Source organism: Carassius auratus, chromosome 15, assembly GCF_003368295.1.
Source record: "Carassius auratus strain Wakin chromosome 15, ASM336829v1, whole genome shotgun sequence".
Lineage (NCBI taxonomy): Eukaryota > Metazoa > Chordata > Actinopteri > Cypriniformes > Cyprinidae > Carassius > Carassius auratus.
In genome coordinates, this window is record NC_039257.1 from 17,348,733 (window position 1) to 17,370,586 (window position 21,854).

The 21,854-nt window shown below is 37.3% G+C and overlaps 1 protein-coding gene across 5 annotated transcripts in view; it reads left to right on the forward strand.

The window, feature by feature from the left end:
* Positions 1 to 1,081: 1,081 nt before the first annotated feature.
* LOC113115274 (cell adhesion molecule 2-like) overlaps positions 1,082 to 21,854 on the forward strand; it is a 212,208-nt gene continuing 191,435 nt past the window's right edge. For 2 of the 5 annotated variants that reach the window (XM_026282734.1, XM_026282738.1), the window contains exon 1: positions 1,084 to 1,839. In XM_026282734.1, the coding sequence (XP_026138519.1) occupies positions 1,779 to 1,839 (61 nt within the window). In that variant the 5' untranslated portion in view covers positions 1,084 to 1,778. Of the gene's footprint in view, positions 1,840 to 21,854 lie in introns of all 5 variants that reach the window. The other 3 variants (XM_026282737.1, XM_026282735.1, XM_026282736.1) reach the window with 3 other exon arrangements.

Sequence of the window (21,854 nt, forward strand, 5' to 3'; positions counted from 1 at the left end):
TTTGTCAGGGTTCTTCGATGAATAGAAGGTTCAAACTAACAGTATTTACTTTGAATTTTTTTTTTTTTGTAACATCAGTTAAAGGTGTCCTTGCTAAATATAAAATAATTAATTTATCTCTGTCTCTTTCCCTCTCTTATTATTCTTACCTCAAACTTTTGAATGCCAATGTATCATGGTTTTCACAAAAAAATATTAAGCAGCACACCTGTTTTCAACAATGATAACAAAAAATATTTAGAGCATCAAATCAGAATATTAGAATGATTTCTAAAGGATTATTAACACTTGAGTAGAAATGCTGAAAATTCAGCTTTGCATCACAGGAATAAATTATAATATAGTTTACAATATAGTTGTTTCATTTGTAATCATATTACAGTGTTTGATCAAATAAAATAAAATTAAATTAAATGTATGCATTTAGCAGATGCTTTTATCCAAAGCGAATTCATTGCATTCAAGCTAACAATTTTCTCCAAACAAGTGTTCCCTGGGATAATAAGTATAAATAAGCCTTGGTGTGAATAGGACGTCTCTCAATAACATCCAAAGTCTTAATTATTCTTAACTTCTAGCCGCCAATATATTGCATATTGATTTAAATGTATTGTGAGTTTGTGAGAGCTTCCTATTATAATTTGTGTGCATTAATAAATATGACAAATCTAGGTCTATACACTGTCCCAACAGAAGTGTTACAATTATTTTACTTTATATATATGTGTGTGTGTGTGTGTGTGTGGGCATGTTTTTGTGACATATCAGGACACAACTCTGTATAATGACATGGGTATGACACAGGTATTACAAGGAGAGGGTGACTTATGAGGACATAACCCATGTCCCCATTTTTCAAAACGCTTATAAACCATAAAGAATGAGTTTTTTTTTTTTTTTTTTTTTGAGAAAGTAAAAATGCAAAATGTAAAAGTTTCCTGCGAGGGTTAGGGTTAGGTGTAGGGTTGGTGTAGGGCCATAGAATATACAGTTTGTACAGTATAAAAACCATTACGCCTATGTGATGTCCTCACTTTTCACAAAAACAAACATGCGTGTGTGTGTGTGTGTGTGTGAATGTTACAAACCGAATTAAACAAAACAACATGCTGATTCAGATTTCAATTCTGTCGTTTAAAACCCATTATCACGATCACAAATCATATTACAACCGTGACAATTGTACTTATACTACAACACAGCGATTTCACCCCTGTAGTTCATTCCTAATTGGTTAAATTGATGGTGTTACACCTCACCCCGTGTTACAACATCCCAGATGTCCCCTGAACAACATGTGCAGCATTTTCAAATAAACTGAGAAACTGCATGTTATAGAAGCTTAATTCATACCGGACAGACAACACTGTTGTCGAAAGTGTAACCAAAAATCCTAACTGACTGAAAGTTATCAATCAGCGTGATCAACTGCGCATCCAGGCTCGTCTGTACTCTATATCGGTAAGGCGTCTCCATGTGTCAATCCGGAGTGGGCGGGACCCGCGTCTGCTGCGGCGCTTTGGAGAGGCAGAGACTCAGGCAGGGGCTGAAGTGCCACTTTCTCAGCATTGTCAGTGCGGGCAGCATCTTCTCCCAGCCCGGTTACAGTAACTGCTGCAGGCGACCTATCCTCCGGATCGGGACAGGAGATTCGGGTTTGCTCCATCCATGCGATCCGAGCCCGACTGAGAGCGCACCATCCACCTGGATAAGCGGCATCGGCATCAGCATCAGCATCAGTGCAGGGAGAACGCGGACGCAAGCATCTCCACGAGAATATGATGCTCCAACAGCACTTGCTTTTTGTGCTCTACAGCTTCTGTGGGATTGCCATTAAAGGTAAGGACCCTGTGATGTGTGGCCACAGTGTGATGCCCTCTGGGTGTGGTGGGAGTTGGCAGGGTGAACGGAAATGCCAGTGTGATTTCAGCACACATTATCAGAAGCCCCGTGCTCAATTACATCAGGGATAATATCTCATAAGTAGCTCGCGCGTTTGGACAGGTCATATACAGTACGTGTGTTTGGTGGCATGATGATGACAGTGCAGATTTGAGTTCAGCGCACATTCTTTTACACGCGCGTGGGAAGTTGTTTGTAGTTCATTTCAGTGATGTCTGCGACCCATCATCTATCAGATCAGCAACTTCAGACGCAGAACGATTTAGTGAGCATGTGCTCGTTCCAAATTGATTCGTAGGGTTCGCGCAGGACGCACAACAATTCAATTACGCGCAGTTTTTTCTCAATCATTTTACGCGTCTTATGATTTGTGTTTATTAAATAACCAACTTTGGAGTCAGAAACCACCCTCTTATTCCGAACTGATTCATATGGTTCTGCTATCTGCGATGTAAGCGCAGTTGCGCGCAGGTTTGTTCAATGTTCAGGATGTGATTTGACGCGCAAAACAAGTTGAAGTTGACTCGTCACGGGTGATGGGTGATTAATGCAAGCTCTTTTTTGAATATTAGACGACCAGCACTGGTTTAAGTCGGACGTACGCACGTTCCAAACGCATCGCGCTCGGGTATTTGCAAGATTCTACATCTTGGGGTCGTCGTAGCATAAGATTTTCTTTTCGAGACACGCAGTGTGCAAGAAAAGGCTAGAGATACAGAGTGTGCATTAATCTACAGTAGCGATAACAGATTGTGTTAAACCGTGTAGTGTAGGCTACAGATAGCAGGGATGTCTCAGGACGGACAGATGTGCATGGAGCTCAGGCGGTCAGACTACAGCGAGTCGGTGCGCACTACTGTCCCACTTTGACTCTCACCGAATTCCGCAAGCGGATCGCGCGCCGCCGCGCCCCACGGGTCACGGATCTCACAGTAGTCTGTCAACACTTACACACCTTTGTCTTTTTTTCCCGCTCGAGTTGCAAAAGGATGTGCGCATAAAAAAATAAAAATAAAAAAAAAATAATAATAAAACCCATTCACGATGTACTATAGCCTACTGCAACTGCAAAAACATGACTCACTGCTGCTGGACTTTTATTGACTCGCAGTTCATATGTAGTAGGTCTGCCTAGAGAGCTACAGCTGGTTGCTGCATAAAGACTCAATATTATGTTACAATATCAATACTGATTATTGATGCGGTATATGTCTAAGTAGATAGGCTACAGTATATATTTTGTGTAACAACACCATTTAGATGAGACCGAGGGAGTGTTGGAACACATATTACTTTGTTGTAGTTGCAGTTTTGCAATAAATGTCAACAAAATTGATATATCATTTCCATATTTGTCTACTTTTTTTATTTTCTTTTTTTGTAATTTACTGCATATATTTTTTAACAATGACATAATATAAAGTGCTGATGTTACAAACTACTCCACTACCTTTGGTGATTGTGAGTTGTAACAGCAGGTGGGGTGAGCTCGGAAAACATGATTTGAAAACATGAACGTCACACATTTTTGTTATTAATTTACTGTGGTAATCACATAAGTTGATATATAAAAACACAGTTTTAACAGCTCAATTCAAAACAGCAAATCAAACAGATATATAACGTATTGAAGACAACATTGAAAAAATAACCATACATATGTTTTTTTTTTTTTTTGCACAAGCTTTATTCATGATACCTGTCTATAAATAATCACGCAGTGAGCAAAAAAAAAAAATGAAATTATATATTTAAATGGCAAATGGATGCGATTCTTTCTTTCTTTCTTTCTTTCTTTCTTTCTTTCTTTCTTTCTTTCTTTCTTTCTTTTTTGATGTAAACCCATTTCTGCTGCAGTTACATTTAGACATGAACCCTGTAGATCTTTTGTAACATTATTACTAAATCAGACAAAATTATTTACGCTTACACTTTATTTAGAGGTGCCCTTGTTAATTATAAATTTAAGTAACAATATGTAATTACTATAGGTTAAGGATTAGGGTTCGGTTAAGGGATTGATGCATGCAATTATGCATAATTTACTGTTATTACTCTAGTAAGTGCACTGTAAGGACATTGTCAAATGTCCTGTAGTGTTATACAAGTAACTTTTGAAAGAGAGATTTAGCAGTGTGATTCTATACTGTTCAAAGCCACCACATTCCCGAAGATGGACTGTGGGTATGTAGATGTCAGCATATGTTAGGTTTGGCACTGTCTGTGCTGACTACAGATCTCTATAATTATTCCTGGAACTTGGTGTAGATCAAAACCGATGATCGATTTTTTCTTGATAAAGGTTCTCAGGTGTATTTTAATTCTCTGCGGTTGCGTTCACTCGCCGATGGTCATACATATATGGCTGTAAGGAAAAGGTCACGTGATATGTGTGTGTGTGTGTGTGTGTGTGTGTGTAGTTCTTGTAGATGAAAAATAATCTGTTGATTATATACAGTCAACTTGCTGCTTGCTTGACTTGTGAAGTTAAATACTATACCAGAACCTTTCCGGTTTAATATGCGTCACATTCAAAATGGTGACTCTGAAAAGTATTTTAATAATTTATATCCCAAGGATCCCTGCCATAAGCTTCAGTTATTCTTTTTCAGCAGCTTGATTCTTATCCCTTCTTAAAATGTGAACCGATGACTGTGCTGTAGCTTAGGCTCACAGTCTGAGGGCCTTCAGTGAAGGAAAGACAGTGCTCAGATTAATATTTTTGAATGGAGTTACACACTCAGCTGATTTATCAATTTGATGGAAAGATTTCCTTATAAGTCTTGATAAGAAGTGATAGCTAAGGGTCACATTCATGCAGGGATGCTTCAAGACTGAATCATTGTTCTCTGATGATTTTTTTGTGTGTGTTTGCTCACTTGCTATAAAACAAGGAAATCAAGAGCATCAGCAGGGGTTAGAAAGAGAAATCATCTCATTAAACTACTGCTGATTCTCAAACAATGTATCCTAAAAATGCATTGTGTTGAACTCCAAATGGAAATTCATGGAAGACTGAATTTTAGATTCCTGTGCTGAATTGGTTGATTATCTCAACGGGCTCCTCCCGAACTTTGGTAATAAAACATCAAACTCATGTCTTCTGGTACGTCAGCTGTAATAATAATAAAGCTGCTTACAAACTGTTGTATTAACAAATAGCTTGGAATGTCAAAAGAATAAAAAATATCCAGCCACATAAGAAAAAGTAAAAATAAAAAAAAATGGTGATCAGTGTAAAACACCCACACATTGCATTTAAATAAACGTGCGTTTTTATTGGTAGGGACGTTATACGTCAATTCATGACGACAGACGCAACGCGATACTGTCATTATTTTTACGACAGCTAGAGGGCGCTTACCTTTAAAATGTAAATATAGGTCGTAATAAATGCTTCCACAAACGACCTATATGATTGTTTTTTGTTGGAGGACAGGCTCCATGCACTACCACACCACAGGTCTGAGGGGTCAGCACTTTCTTTAAACCTCATCTTGCGTCTCCTACGTTTCACCCAGAGCATTAAAGTGCACTTGATATTTGTAGTCCCCTACACGTCCACAAGAATCTCGCTCATCACAGTTCAAAACACTGCTGCATGGTGTCTTAATAGCTATATAAAACTCAAGGTCTCCAATTACATCTGTGACCAGACATTTAGGTCAGAGCTTCACAGCACCTCTACAGTCAGATTCCCATTAGAGTGGCTTCTTTCCCACCTTAGTTAACAATTCACAAAAAAAGACATTTGTAGCTGGCTTTCTGTGAATGTGCCGTACAAATTGGGCCTGAGGGACCAAAAAGCCCCGGTAACATCTCGCGTCTCAGTCGCCCGAGGGCCCAGCTAAACGTGCGGATAGATCCTGTGTCAGCTGAGTGTTTAAGGTAGTGTGTCGGCAGCTGAAGTGCAGCATTAGCGCATCACAGCGTTTTGACGGGAGGTGTGACGGGGAGAATGCTTTATGCTCTCTCTTAAAGATGCTCTCTTCTCACCACGGAGGGTTAGCTTATCCTAGCAGAATGGGCTCTAAGCTGCTGAGTGCCGGCCATGGAGCTACGCTGTGTACCGCCGCGTATCAGTAATCCAGTAAAGGAAAGCAGGCTGTGTGAAGAGAGAAGCCAAGCTTCTCTGCATTGTGCTGGCTGACAGATCTACATCTGTACCGATGAGTCACAGACATGCTGTGAGAAAAAAAAAAAAAAAAAAAAACATTATATATTATATATATATTTAATGTATGATATGAAAGAGACATTGAAAAACAGCTGAGAAGAGGACCAGATGACAGCCAGTTTTTTGTGGTCTTAAACAAGAAGGGGGTATTTTTGTCTTTTTTGGTTGTATTTTTAGGTACATCATCAACCCAAGGAGAAAGAATATGTTTTTGTGTATTGGGAATACAAAAATAAAATAATCAATACTCTTGCTAATGAGGTTTCATAATGACATCTGTAGGGGCAAGTGGGGTAAGATGTGCTACCTTAGACTTAAACACATAGACTGTATTATTGAATCGTCACATTATGATGTTTTTTTTTTTTTTTTTTGCTTAAAAAACATGAATGATTAAATTAGGCATTTTCACAAAAAATGGTAGTTGTGGGGTAATTGTTCTATATGCAGCATTAATGTTGTTTGCTATTATAGTTTTATTAATATTTAAAATTAGTTTATGTTTTTAGCCTAATTTTAAGTTTACTTTTTTAAGGTTTAGTAATTTTATTGTGTTTTTGCATTTTTTACTGTTTTTATAATTTTATTGATCTTTATTTGGATAATTTTATTAATTTATTATTTCGGATATATTAATTAAAAGTTGTTTTTTAAATCTGATATTTTATTTGTCTACTATTTACTTTTCACAAGATTAAATTTTCGATTTCTATATAGTGCAAATGCATTTTTATTTCAGGTTTTGTTTTATTAATTTAAGTACAAGTCATATTTATTTATTTAGTCTTTTTTTCAGTTTTTCATCTATTTTTATATTTTGTTTTAGCTTTATTTCGATACCAATTTTTAATAGTTAACATCAATTTTTTTTCCCTATATTTATGTATACAATAGATTTAAAGGGGTCAAATGATGCGATTTCAATTTTTCCTTTCTCTTTGGAGTGTTACAAGCTCTCGGTGCATAAAGAAGATCTGTAAAGATCAAAATCCAAAAAGATATTCTTTATAAAAGTTAAGAGTCAACCAATTAATTTAATAATAGTAATTTATTTCAACATTTGTATTTTTTTTCTTAACCTTAACACTTTTCAGCTAATATTAAGTTTTATGTCAATAACCAGATGTTTCAGTGTAAGTTGTGTCAGTCACTCAAATAATAGTGTTTTTTGACTTCAGAAAACTTAGAATGTAATGCATCAGACATAGATTACTTGTAATATTTGAATACTTGAATATTTTTGTTTTGTATTTTTGTTGCACATGATTCAAGTATGACATTCTTATTGCATTTTGTGCACAAAGCATTTCTTTTAGCCTCAGACCTGAAAATTAGGTCGCTTCGATTAACTGTGGGTTGAACTCCCTGCCAGAAAGAAACGCTGTTTTTAGTCAAATGATTAAAGTGACATTGGCTGTTGCCCAGAGCAGCATCTCGTAGGCCCATTGTAAAGCCTCCAGCGTAGGTGAATAACTTCATTACGTTTATGTAATTGCCCATGTTCGGCTACAGATGTGTCGGATGTAGATTCTGTGCGGGTTCATGCTTATTGGCTCAATACTGCTGATTATTCTAGATTGTGGAGTAATTTGGTTTGTCTAGTCCTAACTGTGACCATTATAGCTCGACACGACAGCTGTCGTAATGACATGTTTGTTCCTGTAGGCTGTAATGAGGTTGCTCTGAACAGATTCAGATGTAAGTGCAATTAAAGTAGCATGCCTATGAACGACTTCCATAATGAAAGGACCGATATTCCTCGCTTGAGAAGACCATAATAACTCTACTGATAAATGGTGCTGTGACATGTACAATTAATAAGATCACCTACCTTTAGGCAAACAGACAAGGTAATTAGCTTCTGTTGGCGACCCGTTGGCCACAGAACAGACAGAAGCTGAGATAAAGATTATATTTGAAGTTTGGACGTTTAATATCACTTCCATTCTCTATTCTTTATCTCTAAGTGGAGATAAAGGGGAAGGTTCTGAAAGAGGCACAGCATACAAACTCCTCCGCACACTATAAATGTGTCTTTTCCGACTGCTTTTATTTACTCGACTATTTGATTTATTAAGTACCATCTCATACTGTATGTATCAACTGGTTAACTAATAGGAGAGGTCTCTTAAAAGAGAAGTAACATAAAAGCGGCTGCCGTTAAAAGAATCACAGCATGAATACGGGATGTGCACAAAATGCAGAGGACTTAATTGGTTGTTTACCGAAAGATTCACATGCTAAAATTACCTGATTTTCACCTTTGCATTTCTGTTAGTACCACAGAATAATTATCGGCAAACTCTCACTGACATTGCCATTTCCTTTTGTTATATTTGGAAGACACTTTGCATCGGTTAATTAATTCTTTTCTGAACATATCCCAGCTCTTAAAACTATATACCGACAAGTTACCTGTTTCTTTTCTGCCTTTAGCACTTAAAAACAGTGGTAATGAGACAACTCTAAAAAAATAAAACGTTTGGTTGAAAGTCTATATCTCAAGCAGGGTCTTATCAGGGGTGCATTTCCCAAAAGCCAATTCTGTCGTTACCAACATAGTTCAACGAATCAGTGTCACCTGAAACCACAGTTCAAACAAACAGTCGCAAGTGGTGCGTTTTCCAAAAGCATTTTTAACCAACTATAGTCGCAAGTTTTGTCGTTACCAACATAGTTCAATGAACTGGTTTTCCACCAAAACCATAGTTCAAATGAACAATCGCAAACAGGGGTGCGTTTCCCAAAAGCATTTTTAACCAACTATAGTCGCAAGTTTTGTCGTTACCAACATAGTTCAATGAACTGGTTTTCCACCAAAACCATAGTTCAAATGAACAATCGCAAACAGGGGTGCGTTTCCCAAAAGCATTTTTAACCAACTATAGTCGCAAGTTTTGTCGTTACCAACATAGTTCAATGAACTGGTTTTCCACCAAAACCATAGTTCAAATGAACAATCGCAAACAGGGGTGCGTTTCCCAAAAGCATTTTTAACCAACTATAGTCGCAAGTTTTGTCGTTACCAACATAGTTCAATGAATTGGTTTTCCCCCAAAACCATAGTTCAGATGAACAATCGCAATCAGGGGTGCGTTTCCCAAAAGCATTTTTAACCAACTATAGTCGCAAGTTTTGTCGTTACCAACATAGTTCAATGAACTGGTTTTCCACCAAAACCATAGTTCAAATGAACAATCGCAAACAGGGGTGCGTTTCCCCAAAAGTAGTTTTAACCAACTATAATCACAAGTTTCGGCATTACAAGCATAGTTCAACGATAGCTCAAGCTAATATTCTTAATGAGCATTGAGCGTTGCAAACTTACGTAGTTGGAACTAAAGCTCCCAACCTGTATTTTCTTGTCAGTAAGTAATATTGGTTTGAATAAATTATGCTCTTGGGAAAATAAGAAAGCTAACATTCAGTGCAATTTATATCTTCCATTCTATCTAAATATAAGCGCATGTTAATATATGTATCTTTGGACGTCCTCAACAAGCGCCATTTTTGAAGAGTGCACGTGTGAATAAATGAGCGCCGAGGTAAGCCATGGCATACAGTATGAGGGAACCCGTGACGAATCAAACATCAAATAAAGCAAAATGCCAGGGAATGAAAAATAGTCAATTATCCATCAGGTGCCATGTTCAGTATAGCAGCATCTCAGAGATCTCTAAGCAGTTAAATGGCAGAATTTATCAATCCATATCATGCATGTGACGCCATTAACAATGGCCATATACTGTTGAACTAATGTGGTTCAAATAACAGAGATGCGACTGTGTTTGAGAAACAGTCGTGACTAGCCAGTTTGTTTCAACAAAAATGCAAAAATGTGGTGGTTATGAGCGAGTTACATCAGTAAACACACCCCAGGTCAACTTCTTCATTATGCATCAAATTCAGTGCCTATTTAGTCACGCTGAAAGACTGCTGGGTAGATTGCTTACGAATTGTACCGTAATCTGTAACTAATTACAAATTACATTACAAAATTTTTTGTTAGTAATGTAATCTATCAAATTAAAGGTTTTTAATGATTATTTTACTTTATTTTATGTAAAGCACTTTGAATTACCATTTTGTATGAAATGTGCTATATAAATAAACTGGCCTTGCCTTTAGGTAATGTGTTCTGACTACTTTTAGATTACTTTTACATACATTTTAGATAGATAGATAGATGGATAGATAGAGTATGTGCTGCATCAGTAACACTGCTGTACTCAAGCACTCGTACTTTTGGGTTGTTTTGGGATCTTTCGGCTCTTCTGTTGAATCTAATATTTGGCTGAGAATGAAGCCGAGTCTTCATCTCATCTGCTGTCTGACCTTTAAACAGAGTCTCTCACCTTCTCTACTCTTAGAAGAATGTCCTCACACTGCCTGCGGATGAGAAACACACAATGAATCTCATTTACTCTGCTACACCGAGCTGCTCTGCTTTTTCTTTCTGTGGCCTCGCCATGAAGTAAAGAAATAGCCATCTGAGCTGTTTTTACCCATCTGACCAGCTATATATATATCAGCAGTTCACTTATTATTGTGCAGAAAAGTGAAACTAATAATATGAAATAGGCCTGCAACAAACTATTTGATTACTTTTTCCTGTAATGAAGAAATGCAGTGAGATATACGAGTTTTTCATTAATTATAATGCAGATGCTCTTTGTATTGAGCACTGTTGTTGGCATTTTGGGGCTTCAGTAAAGTATCATGAATGTAAAACCTTAAAAAGAAAAAAGGAAAAACATAGTTTTGGTAAAAATTATTGCCCTTCCTTTCTCTGTTGTAGATACATTTGGCAGGTCTAGGACAAATACTTTATATGAAGTTTAACATTTAATTATTATTTTGCTATTTTGTATAACTGAAATTGTGGAATTATAATAGAGTAATATATATATATATATATATATATATATATATATATATATATATATATATATATATATATATATATATATATATATAAAAACCTTCTCAGTCAAATGAAACAGCAAGAGTAGTGTTGAATATGTCCACATGATTGTATTTACTTTACTTAAGTACATAATATGTTTAAAAATATATTTTCAGTTTGGGAGAATGTATATATGAGTACATTATAAAAAAAATAGGTTAAATTTTACTCCATTATATATATATATATATATATATATATATATATATATATATATATATATATATATATATATATATATATATATATATAATTCTGATTGGAAATATTTTTATAAATAAAATATAATTACAATAGAAATGACAAAACACATAACATTAAAACTTCAACTGAAATAGTATGAAATAATATTCAAAATATGGAATAAGGAAATAGGCCTATTTATACTTAAGTAATCTAATTGCATCAGTACCTGTACTTTTACTTAATCACTGCTATTTTATACTTAACATATCTATTTGATTTTTTCCTTCTGCATTTCTAGCTCTTTGGCCTCTTCTTTTATTATTTTTATAAAGAGGTTTTCACAATTTATTTTATTTTATGTTTTTACCACACACGACACAAAAACCACACTAATCGGAAACAACATTTTTTTGTTGACTATTTTCCTGTTAAATTTCTGTAGGTTTTACATATTAGTTGTGGAATGTTTTCATTTACTGGTTTAGATTTGCATTTGTATGATTAGAGCTTGAGTCTACGGCATGTAATTAGCTACAAATACAGAGTGAGCACCCTTATTGCAGCCTAATTATTTAACCACACAATTTTTTTTTAATAAAATAAAATAAACTTTCTTTCTGTGAATAACATTGCAACATTCAGTTTTCAGACAGTCAACCTCGGAATGATAGTTAAAAGATCCCGTCTGTCACTCACTTAGAGAGTCGTTTCAAATACTTGTAGTGAGAGACTATAAAGAGATAGTATCTATTTAGTCAAAACAGCAATCAAAGGAAAGCTACACGATGAGAGTAATCAAGAGCGTGTGGCACTACATCTCAATGATGCCGGTGAGGCAACATAATGGTGGCAGATGGAGATAACAGCAACTCAAATTGAAAGCGCAATCAAAGATTAAACAGGCAAAGGCAAGGGCTATTTAATAAGTGGGTATTGCTGTGATACAGGCGTGGAGATGCGCAATAATTTATTTCTGTCCTTAATTCATTTGAGGAGACAATTTAATCTAATCAGAGAAGGAGGGGGCCTATGGCAGAGTATCTTCTTGGCAGGCTTCATAGCAGAAAAACAATGCAAGGGTTATCAGAAATAAAACAGATTAAAGTTGTTTAAAGATGATTTTATGCTCAAATTTAACTTATTAAACGTTAGAGTCAATTACATGCAAGCTATTTGTAGGTGATGTTCTCACAGAATCTGCCCAGCCCAACACGGCGACAGTGACACAACCAATAGTGTGAGTTTGGGGCGTAGCTATGGATTTATTAGACCAATAGCAGACAGGGAGAGTCTTCAGAAAACCTGTTTGAGAAAAAAAATAAGTTTTGCATGTAAATGACATTACTTGTAAAAGTATTATCAAGGAGAGAGACGTCAACATCTGCATTAAAATGCCATAAGTCATTTGACCGGCCCACCATATCTCAGTTAAATTCCTTTGCTTCAATCATAAGTGAGACGTTATGCTTGCGAACTTTCTGCAAAGTGAGAGAGAGAAAAGCGCGAACTTGAGTTGATGCATGTTTATGTCATGATATCGATTTGATCTTTAAAAAGCTTCCCACGGGTGTGTGAGGCGAGGGAAGCAGAGCTGAATACGGACAGATTTACAACTGAAGGTGGTGTGGAGGTTGGCGGGGGAAGCAAAGAGGGAATGCTGAGGTTGTGTGTGGGGACGGGGGGACGGGATAAAAGCGCATCAACTCCATGACCTCGTAAAGGAAGATCAACGCTTGGAATGAGAACTGCATGCCGATAGCAAGGTGAGTGAAGGCCTGACCGACTGAGACTGGAAGATTTGACTAAGACATAACCATAAAGCATCAAAAAAAAAAATAAAGAAATAGAGCAAAACCGGAGAGGTTGTGCATGGCGTCATAGGAAGGCTGGGTGGGGCAAATGGTGAAGGGCAAAATAAAGAGATGAAATAGATTTGCCGCAGTGTAGGAATGGCAATACAATGTGACACATATTAATTTGACAGACACCTTGTTGCATGTTCCTCCACGAACATACCAAACACTAGCAGCAGTAAAACACCAACAACTTATAATCATTTTCAAAAAAAATTATAATTACGAGGGCAGACTTAATTAATAAAAACTTTTATTTATGCAACCACTTGCATAATACTACATTTTGACCTTGAAACAGTTTTACCACAGTGCATGATTTGTTAACACATTTTATTTATTTATTTATTTTTATTTATTTATTTATTTTGTAAAAACGAACAGATTTTACTTCCAAGATGGCAGTGCGCATAGACGCAGCTGGTTCTATGGCTCCAGCTAACGGTGCTACTTTCTGTGTAAATGTTTGCCGTAGTAACTTTAACCGAGGCTTCAGCTCAGTTAGTCTCTCTCACTGCTACAACCATAGAACCCTTATGGCTGTGGGCTCAAAGAACAACGTTGGAATACTGGAATCAATAAGATAATTACTACATGGTGTAGGATTACTAAAGGGACACAAGCTCATCACAGTTGTGCGATCCAGCTATCCGGGTACAGAGCCACCGCAAGCAGTGTGAGAGAAACCGGAAGTAAAACAAACAAGCAGGTGTGCACTGAAGTCTAAAAGATAATCATAGCCAACCAGCTCTTCCTTCAGTACTACTGGATAATGTACACTCTTTGGATAACAATATGGACCACCTCAGACTCGGAATGACCACCCAGTCTGAAACAGAAAACTGCTGTGTGTTTATCTTTTCGGAAACATAGCTGCAGAGCAACATCCCTGACACAGCCATCCAGCTACAGGGGCTAACATTGTTCCGTGCAGATAGGATCACTGAGACCTCTGGTAAGAGCTGAGATGGCGGATTCTGTGTTTATATAAACAATGACTGGTGTGTTAATACCTTGGCAATCGCAACCCACTGCTCACCACATAGAGAGGTTTTGGTGGTGAAATGCCGGCCATTCTATCTATCTATTCTATTATCATAATAGCAGTGTACATCCATCCCAGTGCTAACGCTAGTACCGATGCTAACAAGGTGCTGCGCGAGCTGCACAACGCCATCAGTGAGCAACAAATGACCCACCCAGATGCCTTTTTCATTATTGCCGGAGATTTCAACCATGCAAACTTGAAAACTGTTGAACCAAAGTTTCACCAGCATGTCAACTTTGCCACAAGAGGAGACAATCTGCTGGATTTAATTGACATAAACATAGACTCGCTCAAAGCCCTCCCCCACCCCCAACTGGGACTTTCAGACCACCGCTGTGGGCTGCTCTTCCCAGCATATAGGCAACTGCTAAAACGCTCCAGGCCAGTATACAGCACCATCAATGTCTGGACAGAAGGAGCCACTTCAGCCCTGCAAGACTGACTGGAACATGTTCAGGGAAGCTGCCACCTATGACCAGCATGTCTTTTAGTAAGAATATACAAACTGTGTGAGTGGATACATAGAGACGTGCATTGAGGATGTCACTGTTGAAAAATCCCTTATTATGTGTGCCAACCAGAAGCCGTGGCTAACAGGTGAGATCCATGTCCTGCTCAGACAAAGGGATGCTGCCTTTAAACTGGGGGAGGAAGGGCCTCTCAGGTTAGCAAAAGCTCAGCTTTCCAAAGCCATCAGGAAAGCAAAAGCCAGTATGCACAGAAAATTAACAACCACTTCTGTGATATGAAGGATACCAGACACCTGTGACCGGGCATCCAGGCCCTAACAGATTATAAAATCAATCCACATGCCAACAACAGTGACAACCACCTCCCTGACTTGTTGAATGATTTCTATGCATGGTTTGAAGCTCTGAATGACACACAGGCACTTAAATCTATGCCCAGACATGCAGGCCCAGACAACATTCCAGGAAGAGTGCTCAGGGACTGTGCTGACCAGCTGTCTTCATTGACATCTTCAACATCTCCCTGAGCCAGGCTATGGTCCCTGCATGCTTCAAAAAGACCACCATCATCCCAGAGCCTAAGAAGTCAGTGGTGACATATCTCAATGATTATCGCCTTGTAGCACTGACTACCAACACAATGAAGTGCTTTGAACATCTGGTCAAAAAACACATCCACCCCACTTTGCCCTCTTCACTAGACCCATGACAATTCGCATACCGCCCCAACCACTCCACAGATGATCCTATCTCCTAAACACTGCACTCCTTCTTATCACATCTGGACACAAAAAACTCATATGTCAGAATTCTGTCATTGAGTTTAGCTCAGCATTCAATACAATCATTCCACAGCAAGTAGTGAGTAAACTCTCTCTACTGGGTCTCAACACGCTACTCTGCAACTGGATACTTGACTTCCTGACAGAGAGACCATAGTCAGTGCGCATGGGTGGCAGAACATTAGACACAATCACATTAAACACAGGTGCCCATCAAGGCTGTGTCCTCAGTCCACTGTTGTTCATGCTGCTCACACACACCTGCACAGCCAATTTAGAATCCAACCTCGTTGTCAAGTTTGCTGATGACATGACAGTAGTGGGCTTCATCAGCAATGATAAAGATACACCATATAACTGGTAAGCAGGTGCTACAGCAACAATCTGTCTCTTAAAGTGGACAAGATGAAAGAGATCGTTGTGGATTTCCGGAGAAGTTCAACTGATCATCTTCCACCTTCTCACCAGTGGCTCTGCTGTAGAGAGAGTCAGGAGCACCAATTTATTTGGTGTGCACATTTCCGATGACCTCACCTGGTCCATCAACACCAACTCCACTGTGCAGAAGATGCATCAACATCTTCACTTCCTGCGGAAGCTGAAGAGAGCCAGCCTCCCACCACCCATCCTCCCCATCTTCTATGGAAAAACTTCGGAGAGCATCCTTGCCAGCTGCATTACTGTGTGGTTCAGAAACTGCAAAACAACAGAACGGAAGAGCCTCCAGCGCATAGTGAGGACAGCTGAGAGGATCATAGGGGTCTTCCTCCCCTCAAGCCAGGACATCTATCAGGCACGCTGTTTACGCAGAGCCTCTGCCATTGTGAAAGATTTATCTCACCCCTCCCACCATCTGTTTGACCCTCTGCCATCAGGCAGTAGACTACGCAGCATCAGGACCCACACGGCAATGTTCTGCAACAGCATTTCCCCCAGGCTGTCAGAATCCTGAGTAAACTGATACCACTCAACATCCTACTCTCATCATAAACTGCCTTCCTACCCCATGTACTGTATACAGAAAAAAATAAATTTGAATACATCTGAATTCTGCATTTACACTTAGCTGTGCACTATAGAAACTCTTGCACAACTGCCCAATGATTAGTTTACATACAGTACATCCACACTCAACTCGCCAAGTGTACACTAAAGACACTCTGTGCAAATACACATATTCTAATTTAAAGGGGGGGTGAAATGCTCGTTTTCACTCAATGTCCTGTTAGGTACTGCATCCTTCATAACTCCAAAAAGTCTTTAGTTTTATTATATTTATAAGAGAAAGATATTCTGTACCGTTTTTTCCTGGAAAAACCTGAGCGACTGGAGGCGTGATATGTGGGCGCAGCTAAAGAATCACGAGCGCGAGTAGGCTTTTGCGTTGAGAGCGTTTGGAAGCTGTGACATTACCGTGAGGAAAAAAAAAAACATTATCCAAAACAAACCAGGGCTAACAGTCAGATTCAGCCGTATATTTATGATCGAGAATCAGAATCCAGAGGCTGAAATTTAACAAGAGCAGCAGCATCAACAACTACAGCAGGACGTCTCTAAGTAGTATGTATTGAAACTGTATATATTTGCTTAGCGGTTTTGGAAAATTACTAAGTTCCACTTTATGTCATCTTTTTTTTTTTTTTTTAAGGTGTACATGTGGAAAGTGCAGTCTGATGACAACATCGCATGCTGTGTACTTGATGTGCTTACGCGCATATAGCTAAGTTAACAACACAGAGATATTTGAAGCAGTTTTACTCACCGCGTGCGGTTCCAACACACGATCGTGACCCTTTTTCATTGGGACTGCATTATACTTAAGAAATAAACGATATGCAAATCCGGCATCAAACTGGGCCTTGTTTGTAAAACAAGCATCTTCGAAATGCAGGGAACAAACAAAAACACTTGCACAACTCCGTTGATGCTCTGTAAAAATAAACTCCATCCACTGGTCCCTTAATGCTGTTTTTTTTTTTTTTTTTTTTTTTTTTTTTTTTTATCTGTGCAGGGTTGTCTTGCCCTGGCAACCAAAAACACACTTCTTTTGTGACATTTCGCTCTCGCTCTGATCAGTGAATGTCTCTGCTCTGCTCTACGGGTAATGCGCGCTCTTCCGGGAGAAGTGCCCTTAGGACCCATATAAGGAAATTCCGCTCCATCTAACGTTACACAGACCCATACTCGAAAAAAACTTTCCGAAACGTGTGACAAACCGGAGGAGGTACTTTTGGAACAAAAATACTCCTTCAAACGTACAACTTAATTTTTGAAACTTTGTCCATGTTTAGCATGGGAATCCAACTCTTTAACAGTGTAAAAAACTCAGTATGCATGAAATAGCATTTCACCCCCCCTTTAATATCTTCTCTGAGCCACCTCAGTTGTGCACAAGCACATTATTCTTATTCTTAAACTCTAATATTTCTTACATTCCTACAATTTCACATTTCTACCTCATTTAGCACTTCTGTCTTGTTATATTTATTGTGCTCGTCATGTTTATCGCTCGTTATATTTAATGTGCTCTTATGTCGGATCCCTGTTGTCATGAACACGTGCATATACTTGCTTTGTCAGTGTCTTGCAACATTTCTGTTGCTTTTCTGAGATAGTAAACTTGCTTGGTAGCACACCCGGTACAATGTTGTGCTTGTGATACATAGCACTCTGGTACAAATCCCCTGAAACACAAAAACACACATAGATGCATGGTTGCTTCAGCAGTTGCATTTTTACCTCACATTTGCTTTTGTTAATGGTATCGGCCTAGGTTTAGGTTAGAATTTAGTGTAGGTGGTAGGTGTGTTTTTAAAAGTGACAGAGCTTTAAACTTTTAGCGCCATTCGCCAGATATTTCATTCAACGAACTGCTGCGGTGCATATAACAACCAACATAAAACATTGCCACATTCATGTTTATCTGTTTCATGGAAGATTAAACATGCTTTAAACGCAAGTCACTGAAAATATCGCACCACATGCAGCGAATAAAAAAAAAAAAAAAACATATTCAGTGCAATTATGGCAATGCTTACATGACCAATTACAACAAGAAGGTGAATGGAAATGGAAGGTGTGTAAATGGACTGTGGTCGATCCATACAGTAGGAAAGATGAAAATTAAGACAAGGAGGTGTGAACGAGAAACAAAGGTTTGAGGATGACAACCTGTTCCTTCACCAAATGAAAAGTAATTGGTAAGAAGACGCCTGGAGCATTTTCAGTGACAGATGGGCAGATAATCCTAAAAATAGCAGTTTATTTAGAGATGGGCAGATATCAGCCTGCAGTTAGAGCATTAACAGCTAAGGCTCTGAGACTGATATAACCTGAAGTTTCTCATGAAGTTTGCCGTCGCCTCAAACTTTAATTTCTCCTACTCATCACCTTAAGTCACACATTTGTTTAATTTGTTCTTAAGCTATCTTTGAGGTGCATGTTTATACAAAACTCTGACATTTCCTGTAACATAACTGCATTAACAGTAGGTGTTTAATTATATATTTCATCTGTGCTTTAACTCATTATCTGTGACCTTGATGCAAAGTTTTAGATTAACTTTTGTCTCTTTGCATAAATATTCTGCAGTCAGAATGTGGGTAGAATATGTATATATATATATATATATATATATATATATATATATATATATATATATATATATATATATATATATATAGCTTCATCTGACAGACTTTTGAGAGCTCAAAGGCTTTTGTTAAAACAACAATTGAACTTGCACATGTTTGCATTCCCGCCCACAGACAAAATTTCTTTATTTCTTTTTTTAGGTTTCTACAGCATATACAGACAAGTTTTACTAAATGCCCACTGCATTCCAATTTAATTAGATTTAATTTTGTAATTCTATTGAAGCTATTGAAATATATTTGTAATTACACATCTGTAATGTATATAACAAATTAGTTATTACAATGTAGTACAATGTGTATATGTTGTACATGTTAAACATTTTAGCTTCAAAAGTAATATAAAACCGAATTATAATCAAGTACTTTACATGAGCTTTAGTGTGGTAATAAACACATGAAAATAAGCGTAAGACACATTTTTTTTTTGTTGTTTTCTTTAAATATTACTTTTATGTTACTGTTTACCCATTTCATGTTTTACAGAGGTTTCAAATTGGTCTTAAAGGCATTGTTTTCACATTTTTCTCTTCACACTGCAAGCAAGCAAGTGATTAACCTCTTAAATATAATGATTTCTGCTCAAAGGTGAGGGTTAGATTAACTTAAAATGATCTAACAGTTAGTAGAACATATGATTAAAACTAATCAGCCCCTGATTAAAACTTATATGCCATATTGACCCATGAAGTCCCTGTGAGAAATCTGCAAATTTCCACCATGCTACAAACTGTGTGGGAGTTTTATTAGATGGAATATGTTTCAATTAATTTCTATGTATCAGTAAACATGACGTTTAAAGATACATGCACACACAAGAGACATTTCAGAGGAGTAAGTGGAAACTCTGCCAACTCTGAGATAAACTGAAATGAAATATGGTCATGACAGAACAGCCACTAGCAGAGAGCAGCAGTTCGGCTGTCGCGCATAATTATTGTGACTCCGGATTAAATGCATGTCTGTGCATGTGTGAGGTTTGGAGTGAGTGAGTGAGTGTTGAAACCAATGGTTTAGCCTCTCTCGGCTGTCAGGTCTCTGGTCCTCATGCTTTAACCTTTCCTGTGCTTGCTGAATGTGATATTCAGGTCTGAGATGCGGCAGTATATGTCAGTAATGTCAGATAATGGTACAAGCACTCTGTGCACCTGCTGGCTAATGACTCTCCATCTATGTGCTAGCCAACCCTCCAATGATTACAGATTTAATCTCATGCAGTCACTATGTATTCAGCCATGGAGTCTTTCCACTAAATTACCTGAACTATCTCAACCGCTGGTTCTCCTAGCTAATGATGAGGTATTTTTCTCACTGTCTGTCTCTCGTGTCGCTGATTTCTCCCTCGTTTTTGCCTCAGAGTTAACACAACAAGTAATCACAGCTTTATTTCTCATAATATGACTTGATTTATATGTATCATGTTACATAATATAACATTCATCAGACTTCATGAGGTCCTGCAATTGTGACTTTATTTCTAAATTAGAATTTCATAGTATAACTCTGTTTGAATTATTTTATGATTTACTCACCATTATTTAACTTTTTTATGATGCATATTAAGTCCATTTTTGTTTTAAATAGTGATGGCAAAGTTAACATTATTAGCATGTAATTACACATTTATACACTTTTAATGACACTAATTTGACGAGTAGTTCATTCATTTCATTCGTTCAAATGGCTGATTAATTAGGGAATTGACATGGCTCTGTTAATGAATGGCAATTAATTGGTTCACAAGATTCATTCAAAACATGAATTCGTTCAGAAACGAAACACCGATGTGCTGAGATTCACAACAGTTCTAGGTAATGTTTTCATTAGCAAAATCGAGCAAAAACAGGCAACATTGTGTTAAAAAATATAACACAATAGTAATTTCTTAGTGAACTGTTGTGTAATATCAGTCATATATGTGCTTGGGTGATTCGAGACAAAACAGCACTCATTGCTCATGTGAAATTGCTTAACTATAAATACTATTTCATATCATATTATTATAAATATGAGACAGAATCTCATACGGGTCATTTTCACACCAATATCTTACATTTAGTGCTGTTTATCAGAATTCTATAAGCCACATTGCCCTGCATCACAGCTATGGGTAACACTTTATTGTAAGGTGTCCTTGTTACATGTTCCTACTAATATAATAACAATTAATAATGCATAATTACATGCAAGTAACCCTTAACCAAACCCCAACCCTAGATAATTATTATTACTCATCATTTAAAAGTATAATTACACTGCAACAAGGACACCTTAAAATTAAGTTTCACAATAATTTTTCTCATGATATTGTCTATTTATCTGTTATTTATTTTATGTACCAGTATATGTTTTTCAATCATTCATTATTGTTACTTCCTAAAGTTCAGTCAAATGGAGCTGAATGAGATGCAATGCTGGTCAAAACTTTCCATGATACAATCACAGACAATATTGAGATGCAACAGTGTAGTGAATTGTGACACATATTTTGTGGTGTGTATTGTAGTGATGATTAGTTTGCAAAACCCAGTCTTATTTGGTTAAGTATATTTATTAAAATAATAACAATAATAATTCTGTGCCCTTTTGTGTCCACATACCACAAGTCCCTAACGGAGCAGTCTTTTATCAGTAAATGGAGAAAGACATTACTTTAATTTACATAAACATTAATTTATTTATAAATCAAACTCAGGCGGGACACTTAACAAAACTCATTTGCATTCTTTGTATGTTGAAATTGAATTACCATTGAAGCTCAACAACCGAAATATCACCCATGAGTGAATTCATAGAAATGTTAATGCAGAGGACTGT